The sequence below is a fragment of the Rissa tridactyla genome, chromosome 5 (assembly GCF_028500815.1).
Source record: "Rissa tridactyla isolate bRisTri1 chromosome 5, bRisTri1.patW.cur.20221130, whole genome shotgun sequence".
Lineage (NCBI taxonomy): Eukaryota > Metazoa > Chordata > Aves > Charadriiformes > Laridae > Rissa > Rissa tridactyla.
In genome coordinates, this window is record NC_071470.1 from 66,303,640 (window position 1) to 66,316,357 (window position 12,718).

Genomic DNA, 12,718 nt, shown 5'->3' on the forward strand with positions numbered 1-12,718 from the left:
CATATTTTCAGCACAGACTGAGTTGTAGAACGCAAAATCCTAACCATGTTAGCCATTTTGAAAACTCTTGCATTTCTCATGTTTAAAGTAACACCAATTGCTCATGACCAAAGTAACTCTTGGTTGCTGTAACTCTAAGCATTTCACCTTGGAGCCTGTTTTCACCACTAAAACACAGTGTTTCTGTTACTATTTATTATGAATTAGCATATAAAAGAAATGTTTATAGAAGTGAAGTCCTTTCTTATAACATTTTGTGATTCCACCACAGGAAAGCCCGAGAGAGAATAAAACTTCTATATACCCTTCAATCGGTATTGAAAAAATAATCTTTTAATTCAGTAGTCTTTTAGTGTTTGAACAATTGATTACATAGGAATACTTAATAACATTTAATAAATTCAGTAAGCATCAAATATTAGACACATTAAGTAGCAGCTCCAACTCTCATACTGGAGTTATTCCATTTTTTTTTTCTCCAGTAGTATTGAAACAGATAAAACAAACCCGTACAGATGAGCTTAGGCCCCATTATGAAGGAAAATTATTTCACTCTTTTAAAATAAACCCTGAATGTTTCAAACATTGTAAATTCCTGGTTCTCGTACCATATTGGAAAAAATAAGTCTACAAATAATAGTCGACACCCAAGGAGCCGGTTTTTTCCTTTTTACTTAATTAACATTAACACTGGTTGCTCAGCGTTCTCACAAATGACAAGAGTGTAAACTATCATGCCTAGTATTTCCTTCTTGTAGTAAAGTTAAGAAAAGCTTGTAACTCAACACTGTGCAGGTTATCTTTCTTGCTACAAAAAGGCATTCAGCAAAACGGTAGAAGAAAAATTGCACGTACCATTCACTGTAGTTCAAGTAACAGCCACTGCGGCTGTGATTTTCAATGGCTCTTAACTGACTTAAATACCCAAATTCCACACAAACTGTTTGTGACATAGGCACCTACCTTCCTCTGTCACATTTCAGTTGAAATCCTGGAGAAGATGTACCGATACGTAACAGTTTCCAAAGTGAGACATGTTGTATTAACCAGTGCTTACGAGCTAGCAAACTGAATATCCGAACATTCACTTAGGTAGTGATGTTTCCATACAAAGTGCATGCAGATCAACTAATCTTGTAGTTACAAAAGAGTTACTAATCCTGATTCACAGAATCAAGATAAATATTTCTTTTACTTCTTTCTGGAAAGGATGCACATAACCTGTGACCTTCACAGCTGCATTTAGTACACAGGCGCATCATTTAAACTGTACACACTTCGAACGTGCCACTGTATTGATGTAACTTGTTCACATCCCTTCCTCCACTGCCAGAAAGGCAGAATACAAAAGCTCTGTTGCAGCAGGTGTAACTGTATACTAAGATATGATCAAGTTATGTGTTCTGTCAATGTGTAAGTACAGGTCTAGAGCTTTTAGTATACAGCCAATAATGTCAGTGGTTAGGTACTCCTCATTAAAAAGTAGTAATAAACTAAAGTCTTCTTTCTGGTTGGTTTTACTTTTTTTTTTTAAAATACATATTTAACAATTCTCTTCTTGCATCCTTCCATATCTGACAGAAAATGCAATTAGTCTGTTATATACTATCTCCAAGAGTAAGAGAGAGACTACAACTACTCCACAGATTAAGCTAAATGCCCAGCGTGGTCCCAGGTGAGTGTATATTTGGCTCACAAAAACAGGCCCAAGTATTCGTGCTCCACTTCCAGAGGCGGTTAACCATCCCATGTAGACACCCTACAGAAGATCAAAAGTTAGTGATACAGGAATTATTTGGCTAGCCAATCATTCCCATCAATTATCCTAATTAGAAAATTCGGAAGTGTTTAAGCGATTGCTTATCTTTCTTAACTCATTGAGGTACTGAGTACTTTGTTTCCAAGAGTACTGCTCAGCTTCTCTAAGCACTAATTTGAACGCTCCACTGAGCTACATACTCCATAGCTTTCTAATGAAAAGGCATTCTGGCCCAAAGCACTTAGTCTTTTACAGCAAAATATAACACGGAAAAAATGAGAGAAGCGTTGAAAAAGGAAGAAAATCTTTTGTTAAGTGGTAATATCAGCTTGCTATGTGTTTCACCACTGTAAAATGTCCATAACTGGAGGTACACATCACATTTGGAGTCTTTATATAACATATTTAGTAAGAGGAACATGATTCCATACTGATATTGCAAATATATAATTGGTTGTCACAAAAATGACTCTTCCAGAACAGTTGTGAAAGTCACAAGCTTTGGGCTTAGTTGTTCAGAAATTTTCATGCTGTAAAATTTGCCATAAATTGTAGTACAAGCCTTGCTTTCTAATTCCTCTAGGGATTTGCCTTGCGTTTTAAAAAAGGTTAGAGTTCCTGGAAACTTCTGCCCCAGTTGAAACATACTATTATTTGGATGATGACAAAAGGAATTTTAGCTAGGTCCCTCATTCTAATAAAGAGGGTACAAGTCCTGGAGAGCAAATGAAATCAACCATTTAGGCATCATGCTCACCTGAGGCTTTGGTCCTAGAATTTTTGAGTATAAAGTGTAGGACATGACATTGCAAACTGGATAGCCCAATCCTATTAGTATGTCGGAGCTGATATACTGGGCCAGGTAGATCATGGGAGTATTCAGGCACCAGGACTGTGTGATGGGGCAGCCTACGGGTTCCACTGTGTGGTTGGACGGAAGCTGCAGGGCTTCCAAACTCCAGAAAGGCATTAACATTTCAGTGGAAGTTGTTCTGGGAATGGAGTTATTCTTTATTTCTGTAAAAACAAGTTATATATGCTGTTAAGAAAAAAAATACAATAAAAAGCTTTCAATAAAACATTATAATGATATTTTAGTATGACTTCCATTATACCTTGCCACTGGATATTTGGTAGCTTTTTCCCCCAAGGCAGTAAGATAAAGAATCCAACCAAGACAATCAGTAAGCCTCCATGGAGTATGGCACGCTCACCAGTCCTATCAAACAATGACATTACAATTACATATATAATTTAATTAAAGTAAAATTTATGAAGGTGCTAATGACATAGCCCATTAGTTTGTGGAAAAGATGCCTGACCAAAAGACCTACAACAAAAATTGCAAAATCACAGTAACTGAAAACCTGTTTTTCTTGTGATTCAAAGGTAAAAGACAGACTAGGAAGGGGGGTATTTTAACAGAATAAGGAACCACCACAGCATCATGCCTGTGTCAAATTTTAAGTACTTCATTGTCATAGTAAACACATGCTTATTAACAAGTAAAAGATTTAAGTAATGAAGATTTGACCTTGCCATAAAGCTTTTCCCATTTAGCTAATATGAGTAACAAAATTCTGATAAAGTCCGAAAACTTACTTTTTAGATAGCATTTTAACCACCATGAACACAATAACCGATTCAATGCCAACCACGCTAAGGATTATTCCATTATAAAAAACAGCTTCTTTCCTGGTCCAGGAATACATATCCATCGTCAATGGAGTAGCTATACTAAATGGACAGAAGAAAATTACATCAGTTAAAAAAATGCTTCTTCTATACAGTCGTTTCCATACATATCTTGTCCCAAACATCAAACATAGTTGTAGAGAAGCCTTTCGTCCTGACAGGGTAGTTATAAACTAATCCTATCATACATCATTTATTAAAACTAAATCCACTAGACAAAATTCACAACTATATTACACCAGCCATGCTCTGAAACATCATTAATCTATTTCCAATAGTTAATGAAAATATGATGGAGTTAAAGCAAAGCAAGAGTAATAGAAAAAAAATCAGGCCCTGTGAGTGTAATATAAACATTTAATACTGTTTCAGTTTTAGCAACCAACCAGTCTCTAGGAACTCAGTTTTCTAAAAATAATGCAATTAAGAGAGAAACATATTGTTAAAATAAATTTTAGCTACGTTAGAGCTCAAAAAACTTACAAAATAAATCTTATATCCTCAAAGTATTTTATAAATTGAAAAAGTGAAGTATAGTTCAGTCTGAGGTAACATTGTTACGTTTTACTGATTTTCTTGCACACAGAAAATTTGTGACTGAGTAACTCTTTATGTAAAAGAAACAGTCATGTAAAATAGTGTATTTAAGAATACAATTGCACCAACTATATCAAACAACTGTTTTAATCATTACTGAAAGAAGAGCATCACTGGAGCTTTTGGAGCTAATCAGAATCACAGTAAGAAATTACACAGGATTAAAATTAAAAGTATAGAACAAGGTACTCAACTGAAGACGTAGTTTTCTCTGAAGATTTTAGGTAGCCCTGAAGTTAGCCTATTCTTTTTTTTTTAACACTGAAAAAGTTGAGGGTATGGGTTTGCATCCATTCAAAAGCTTTTATATTAGTGTTTCATATACCACTAACTATACGCTGCATATGTTTAGCTATTACCGACCTTAAATTCATTAATCTCTATCAGTATACATCAATTTCATTGCATATGATCTTGGACTTCCATTTATGAAGAGTACGGTTAAAAAAACAAGTGCATCAGAAAAGCCTTTACCTGCACACCGAGTCTAACTACATTACATGTCTAAGCATTTTGAGAGAAAATAGACAAACTTACGTTTCAAAGACAGCAAACACAAATAAGATGACAAAGAAAAGAAAATTGATTGCTACCACAGCAACATGGTCAACGTTTCCTTCTGCGTCCTGATCCAGACCACCACTTTCTGCAACAAAACAAAAGAATAACCCAAACTGCAAACTGAGCTTTTTTTACACCACTTTTTTAGAAATTACAAGCAGTAATGATTTCCTGACTCTGTTAAGTATTTAACAGGCAGGCTGGTGGGTGGCTGGGCAGTTATATTTTGACAATCTAAGAATAATCTTTTTAAATCAAAATGAAGTTGTTGAAACTTCAATTCCTCTGACAATGAGGGAAAATTATTTCCAAATTCGTTATACCATCTGTTGTCCCACTGTAATATTGAGACTGACAAGTCCTGAGTGACAGCAAAATAAGCAAACTTTGTTAAATATCCTAACAAAAGAAACCAAAACACTTTCTGTTCCTCTTGCAAGGTCAAAAGTACACAATAGAATACTCTTCCTCTAACCCGGGCACAGCGTTTTCATACACAAAACACCCATGTGTGGTGAGCACATACGGCTCCCTTTTATAACAGAAAATTAATACAATACTGAAACCAGTGACTTCCATAGATTTTAAAAGAGATTTACGATGACCTTGCATATACTTTTTATTCTTCAACTGAAAGGGATACTCACATACTTTAAAAATTTGATCTGCATAGAAAATGGGTATATATTGGACATAAGCTGTTGCATTGTATGTGGCAATTACTGTACTGTAGTCTCACCAACCAAATTTACTTATACAACATACACCTTTTAATAAGATGCTGTATGTGAAAGCTGATACGCAATAACAATATTACTAAGCATGATACAGAACAAAAAAGAAGTATGACTGCAGAGTAGAAGTTAAGGGAGATTTTTTTATGTCCATATTTGCTTTATCTTGTCTCTGGGAAGAGATAGTTCCAGGGTGAAAATCTGGAAGGATCCATACAGTATTTTTGTTTTCTTTGCTACCAGACAGCTCTATGGACACATATGGACACAACATGGACGTGAAACAATTTCCGGACCAGTTAGAAAGAGATGTAGCCTATTTTCTACATTGAGCTCCCAACACATCAGACTTTGGAATACTTCTAAATGCTTGTATGTCGTACTTCAAAATTATAATCACAGAATAAGTATTCAAGAAAACATAGGTACCTTCTCCTTCAGAATTGATACTTTTGCATTGCCGTCCCATGTCATCCACTCGATGCTCTCTAGAAATTTAGAACTGCTTTCATTAATCCACACATTTATTTGATCTACTATTTAGTCAAGTTTCTGTTAAAATAATTCTAAATGGCATAATCTTATATTTTAATTATTCCCAGCTCCTTTAAACATCATCTGTGTAGTCTACATTTGACTGCAGTGAACACCACCATATTCAGGAAAGGAAATATTATTGCGGGGGAATATCACATATCTGTGTGCATCTCTCGGATCACTGCCACAAATGGGATAATAATGCATAAAAGTCTTGAGACTCTTAAATGAAAGACACAAGACAGAGAGAACCGTAGAGACAAGCTAACCGTACTTCTCTTTAGAGAAAAAACATAGTCAGAAACCATCAAAATTGAAAATATATCAAGGCTAAGCTAATAATCTAACAGTTCTAAGTTTTTTCATTGGTTTACATTCTAGCCATAACATCACTAAGATAATTTAAGAGCATAATGAAAAAGATATGTATCAAGGAAGGCAGAAACCCTGAAAAATAAATAACAGCTTATAGTTTCAGCGCTCCAGATTTCAGGTTTATTACACCTCCTTCAGAGCAGCATATTATTTGTTACACCCACAAATTTGTTACACCCACAAGAGAACATTTCTCTTTTTCGCCTTGATTACCTGAATATGGCAAAGATGAGAACAATATTAATAACTCCTAAGAGAGCTCCAAATAAAACTGGTGCCGTATACATATTCAGCTGAAGATGAATTAATTTCCATGTTATTCCTTCTTCTCCAATAAGTGTAAAACATGTCTGAAAAACTTAAAAACATAAACGCTTTAAGAAAATCTTGAGAATCATTAAGAAAATATTAGAACACATATAGAATAAACATATAAAACTAGATAAACAAAAAGTTGTCCTAATTGCTAAGTGAAATTTAAATATTATACTTGTCAAACCTTTTAAATTTTGAGAATCCTATTCTAAATGAACTGATGGATACCAGTGGGATCTCAACTAGCCAGAAAACTACTTTGTTACATACAAATACGCTGTATAAATAACATCACGACACTTAAAGAACTGGAACTGAATTCTTAGTGTACCAATGGTTAATTTTCTTGGCCATGTGCAGACAGCTGATTTACTCTTTTTCCTCTTCTTCCTACATGGAAAACCTTGGTCCTGGGACTGGACTATCCCTCCTGCTAAGGGGAAGCTAGAGAGAAAAGAAGTTGTGGGGGTTTTTTTAATTAAAATTTAAATTGGTGCAGAGCAAAAGATTGTGAGATCAGGTCATTTGTTTACTACTGTCAGGAAACAGACTGAGAGGCCTATCAAATTAGGACAGGGAATTATCTAAATTTATACTCTATGCAAATCACACAAAGAATGCAGACTTTTTTTTTTTTTGCTGTAGGCCCTTTAATGCTCTATCAACAGCACTAGTAATAATCAACTAGAGAAAAAACTCTCAGCCCTAAATGTTCACCTCATTATATTGCCATACACAGAGCACTTCATCTCTACTAATTGGATAACCTTAATCTCCAACTATAGAAGACAAGTAATCAGTAGAGGCTGCTTAAAACAAAATTGCTGGTGTCTCTTTCCAACACAAGGCAAGTTTAATGCATTTCTCCCATGAAGCAGATACAGCATCTCAGGAGCCACAGTTATGCCTGATCTAACAAACACACGTTGAGCTATTTGCTCCCTTAGCTCTCTGGAATACTTGTGCTATATCTTAAAATTTCTGCCAATATGAAGATCTTGTGATCATCACTACAAGATCAGAAAGATCTGTTGGATGTGATTTTCTACAATATGTGAGGCAAGTTGAAATTTTCAGTCATTTCAGAAAGGCGGAATGTTTGCCTGAGTACAGTAATGTTAAATTCCCTTATCCATCAATAAAGCGCAATTGGTCATAGACTATTTAGTGGCTACCGGTACAAGAGAGCATCTTGGAACTTGTTTTTTTCCTGCAGCCAGCAATCCAAACCAGCTAATTTTTAACTACAAACAATTAGAATTTCTTCCGACTAGAACATTTAATTTATAATGGCATACACAAGCATATACAAGTGGATCCCATTTATTCAATTTTGATACCACTGACAATGGCTATGCCTTAAAATTCCCAACATACAGTTGCTGAGGATTCCTACTTCCAGTGCCCAATTTCATCCTAAAAACCATTACAGAAGTGAGAAAAGAAGATATGCTTTACCCGGTCCTAATATGAAGCCAACTGCTTGGCAGGCACTGGTATTGGCCATGGCACTTGTTCTTTCTGTAAGAGAAGTGGCACCTGCAATATACGATCGAACTACAGCCACGTTTCCTTAAAAAAAAAACAAAACCAAGAAAGTGTTCATGTAAAGACCAAGTTACATTCTTAAATTGTCCAGTGCCATTTATTTTAGGGGGGGTTCTTTCTTATTTTGCAGGAAAATAAAACTCAGTACTTGCTCTAGTATTTATACACAACTGCACAATTACACAATTTTATTATAAACTAGTATTGGCCGACTCTGCTTTGTTAAGTAAAAAGTTATCATTCACATAATGGTAAATCTGGTACTAAAATATCATGTTAACTATCTTACACAAGACATAGAATTTAATAATTTCCAGAAATGTAAATTCTGCTGTGGTTACCTGCTCCAAATCCTACAAGAGCACGTGCAGTCAGCATGTAGTATTTGTTGTGTGAATGAGGTAAATGGACGTAGGCATAAAGACAATTAGCAGCTACTGAAATAGTAGTTGAAACAACGAGAGGTTCTCTCCTTGGCCTGTAATTGGACCACAAGCCAAACAGGGGAGAGGCAACCATTTGGCCAATGCTATATGAAGCTATAATCCAGCCCAAGAAACTCGCATCTGCTGTCGGATCAATCTGCAGAAACAAATTAATCAGTTCTATGAGTAAAGTATTATAGTATTTTATAATACCAACAAAACCATTTTAGAATCAGTTTCTGAAATACCTAAGACTCTGCACTGTAATTCCGAGGGTATATGGCACTATACAATGCAGTGTCAAACCTAAGCTATCGCTAAACAAGTTAGTGTATCTGCATGGCATTATGTGGTGTTTAATATAAATACACCACTCTGGGTCTCAGAAGCAGTTGTTTTCACACAATACTTTGTATGGGGCAATAAACCTTGGCTAACTCTCTCCAGCAATGCACCAAACCAATAAAAAGTGCTTTGCTTCTGAGACTGGAAATGGCTTGCTTGCAGCAAACTCGAATAGTTTTCATACAGCACTGCTGATGTTATAGGTTATAAACATAACTTGTATACAGTTTACATACCAGGAGCAAGGAGTCACCTAAGTCATCTCTGCACATGCCTGAGTCTGTCCTGATTTACAAGGCTAATGACACATTTTCTTTTCTTCTCCAAGAATTCAGCACCAGCCTCAATTTTAACAATACCTCCAGGACCCTGCCCAGGACATGTTCTTCCACAGTTGCATTTGAAACTGCCTTCTACAATTCCAGGAGCAGTAAAACCCTAGCACAGATTAACTTAAAGTTTTAGACACATTTTATGCCACTTCTAGCAAGAATGCAACAAAGAGGGGAAAAAACCCAAACAAATTCAAAACACTATCCAGTAACACAGTCAATTTCCTGTTAAAAATATCAAGATGACCTACATGCAACAATGTGACATTTACAGAATAACTTCTACCTTCAGGTTCCTTTTTTTTTTTCTCCAAAATGCAGACAAGCCTTGTGTATTACATTTTAACACTACAAATTCATTCAGATAAAAAAATTTCTACTGATTCACTGTTCAAGAAAACAGTGAAATTATATTGTAAAATCAAATATTTCTGTGTCATGATGTACCTTTATCTAGTCAGGAAATCCACTGACAGGTTATACAGGAAATAATGAAAGCTGTCCAAGTGGATGTCAAAATAAAAGCCTCTTAAAACCACACACTTCCCTTTACTGTTTGTTTTCCTAAATAAAAATCTCAGGTTTTGTATTACGTACTTTCTGAGCAGGAGTTTCTTGCTCTTATTAATTAAACCCCCCCCATATTTACAAACCTTTTGGAGATATGGCCACACAGACATAATTACAATTGAGAAACCTGCAATATAGTAAAAACATAACTGAAGTTACTTCATTTGCCTTGTTTATCAGTAATTTGCTTTAATGAAACAGTTATTAGAAGGTCATTCTTCTGCCACTCAGTGTATTACAGTGTAAAACTGCGCATCAGTCTGTCACCTGAAAAAAAATACATTATATGTTTTTTTGAGGAGTGATAATTCCTCCTAACAGGAGGAACTATTTTTAAAAGGACAGTTTATAGGTGCGTACACACTAAACAAAAAAAAAACCCTCCCATGAAAAGAATACTGATGCGCCAAGCAAACTGCAAGGGATTTTTCCTCCCAATGGAAAGACAACAAGGTCCACAGAGTAAAAAGAATTTCTTGATATACTGACATATTTGTATTAATGTATCAAATAAATTTCAATTCATCAGATTAAAAAAAAAAAACACTTAAGTATGCTATGATTTTCAAGATAATTTCTAGGCCCATAGAAAATCACCAGAAGTCAAAAAACAACAGAATTCTTGTTTCCAGGGGCAGTTATCTAGGAATGAAACTGCAGTACAGATGCAAAATCGTACCCCTTAAGAACTCAGCACCAATTCTATTTTCATTCCCTAGAAGTTTCACTTTGGATGATATAAGTGTGACCTCTGTTTTATTTGGTTCTGAGCAATAACCTTACTCTGCAACTACCTTTTACCCTCAACTATTACAAAGCCATAAAACAAAGATGTAAGTAGTATGTCATTCAAACAGAGTATTAGTTAACTTATCTTATTAAATGTAACTTTCTGTTTGATTTGCTAGTCATATCTTCTCTTTTGAAGAATCAGAAAATGCATCTTTTTAAGGTTATAAAACAATAGCAGCATTACAGGAGCTATGGAGTTGAAATCTAGAAAACCCTACAATTTTCAAACCAAAATATATTCATTAAGTAAATAACATTGAACTCCACCTGTGTTTACTCACCTACACTACTGAGAAACATAGTAAGATACATAATCCAGATGGATCGCCACCTGCTCTTATAATGCTCTTGTGTTTCCACAACATCCCTGTTTTTGAACCAAAAGTCAAGAGAGAAAGAAATCATTATCAGATTCTCTTCTAGTTGTTCCCACAGGACACTGAAAACATTTTTCACAAACCTCTCAATACAACTGTGTAAATTGTTATGCAACAACGGACTTCCACACAGCAAAGAATACAAAGAATTTATTTTATATGCAAGCTAATTTTTCACTGAAAAATACTATATTGGCAAATCAAGAAACTAATAGAAATGCTGTCACGTACCATTGGATTCAAATGTTACACAAAGAGATCTTTATTTAGAGAGATCTTAAATTCTGCAATCTCTTTGTATAGACACTTTGGAGCAGGCAGGTATCACGTAAAGGATTTAAGAAGTACATATTAAACCATAAAACCCCAGACATCTTCTCAGGATTGTGACTTTAAAGCAAAAAAACCCAAACCTCAATAACTACTGATTATACTGAAAGGTATGGCCAGTCTATTCTTACCCATTGTAACTGTACAATGCAAAAAGATGTGTGTAAAATATATTGCTGAAAATTGTAAGGGCTGCAAAAAAATTTAAAATAGAAGTTACAAACTTTGTGAGCCGGAAGTTATTTTTCTAATATTCATAAGAACCTTCCGAGACCCACGTACTTTTTCAGAAGCGAGAACATTTCAGGGTACACCTCTTTTGGTTTTGAAGTATTCTAAATAAGATAATCTCTGTTCAAAAGAGGCAGACATAGGTTATATATGCCTGAACATAGTTTATAAACATTGTTTATATAGCTCATACCTAGACTTAGGCATACGTGCAATTTTAAAGCTAATATAACTATTCCACAGCATGATTTGTACATTTATTTCTTCAGAAATGTTCATACCAGTGAAGTGTCTTGGTTCAACAAAATGATGCGTCTAAATGTACTTTGTAACCTTATTGCCCATCGCGCATAGGAAAAAGCCTGTCAGGCTCTTGTATATGCTATGCATATGCTATGTTTGGTTACTTTCAAGATTTTAGTTAAATCAAGCGGTATGCTTCAGGCAGAACACTTCAGCAAAGACGGCGGCAGCCCACCCCTGCACATTGAAGACACTGTTGCTTTCCTGACAGAAGGAAAGAAACAAGTGATCAAGTACTGCTTGCACAAGAAGAGTCCTACTAAAGACCAGACTTCAGCATCACGACAATGGAATTTTATGCATTTTAGAAAGTTCCCGACCGTTTTTGTTTTTTTCTTTTTTTTTTTTTTTTTACAAAGGGATGCATCCCCAGCCGGCGCCAGCTCCCGGGAGGCCACCAGCGCGTCCGGGGAAGGCGGCCGGGTCTGTCACCCCTCGTCCGGGTCCCCAGGCGGGCGGTTTCCCTCAGGCTTGGGCTTCCCTCGCGGGGTAAAGCACACGCGCAGGGGGGAAAAGGGACTCGTCGCCCACGGGTGGTTCCTCTTGACACTCGTGGGGGTGTCGCCTCAGCCGCCCCTCCCGGCGCTGTGAGGGACGGGAGACGGCCGTTGGCGCAGCGCAGCGTAAGGAATCGCCTCAGAAAGGAGGGGGGGTGGGGGGACGCGAAGGAACCGAGCCCCTACCTGCTCTCCTCCTCCGCCTCTCCGCCACTCAACAAAGGCTCCTGCCCCTCAGCAGACACCTCCGGACTGGAAACCGCGGCCGCCATACCTCAGCCGCTCCCGAGCACCGTCATGCCGGGATCCACCCCGGCTCCGGTCCCGCCCCGCCCTCCGCACTCGGCGGCCGGGTCCGCCCGCAAACGGCCTCCTGAGCCGCCCCAGGTCACGTG

General features: G+C 36.7%; 1 protein-coding gene across 6 annotated transcripts; it reads right to left on the minus strand.

Annotated features, from left to right (window-relative positions):
* Positions 1-311: 311 nt before the first annotated feature.
* On the minus strand, positions 312-12,677 carry MFSD8 (major facilitator superfamily domain containing 8). 6 transcript variants are annotated; one of them, XM_054202818.1, is made up of 13 exons: positions 12,510-12,579; positions 11,575-11,643; positions 10,867-10,952; positions 9,877-9,920; positions 8,463-8,703; positions 8,032-8,145; positions 6,472-6,616; positions 5,776-5,834; positions 4,589-4,697; positions 3,362-3,496; positions 2,875-2,978; positions 2,517-2,776; positions 312-1,759 (listed from the first exon to the last, which is right to left on the minus strand). In XM_054202818.1, exons 2-13 carry the CDS (start codon positions 11,592-11,594, stop codon positions 1,544-1,546), a joined length of 1,533 nt encoding a protein of 510 aa, XP_054058793.1. In that variant the 5' UTR covers positions 11,595-11,643; positions 12,510-12,579; the 3' UTR covers positions 312-1,543. The 6 variants fall into 6 exon arrangements, with proteins under 6 accessions (XP_054058793.1, XP_054058792.1, XP_054058791.1 ...); XM_054202817.1 differs by lacking the exon at positions 11,575-11,643 and having other exon boundaries at positions 8,032-8,094; positions 12,510-12,677; XM_054202816.1 differs by lacking the exon at positions 11,575-11,643 and having other exon boundaries at positions 12,510-12,676.
* Positions 12,678-12,718: the final 41 nt, after the last annotated feature.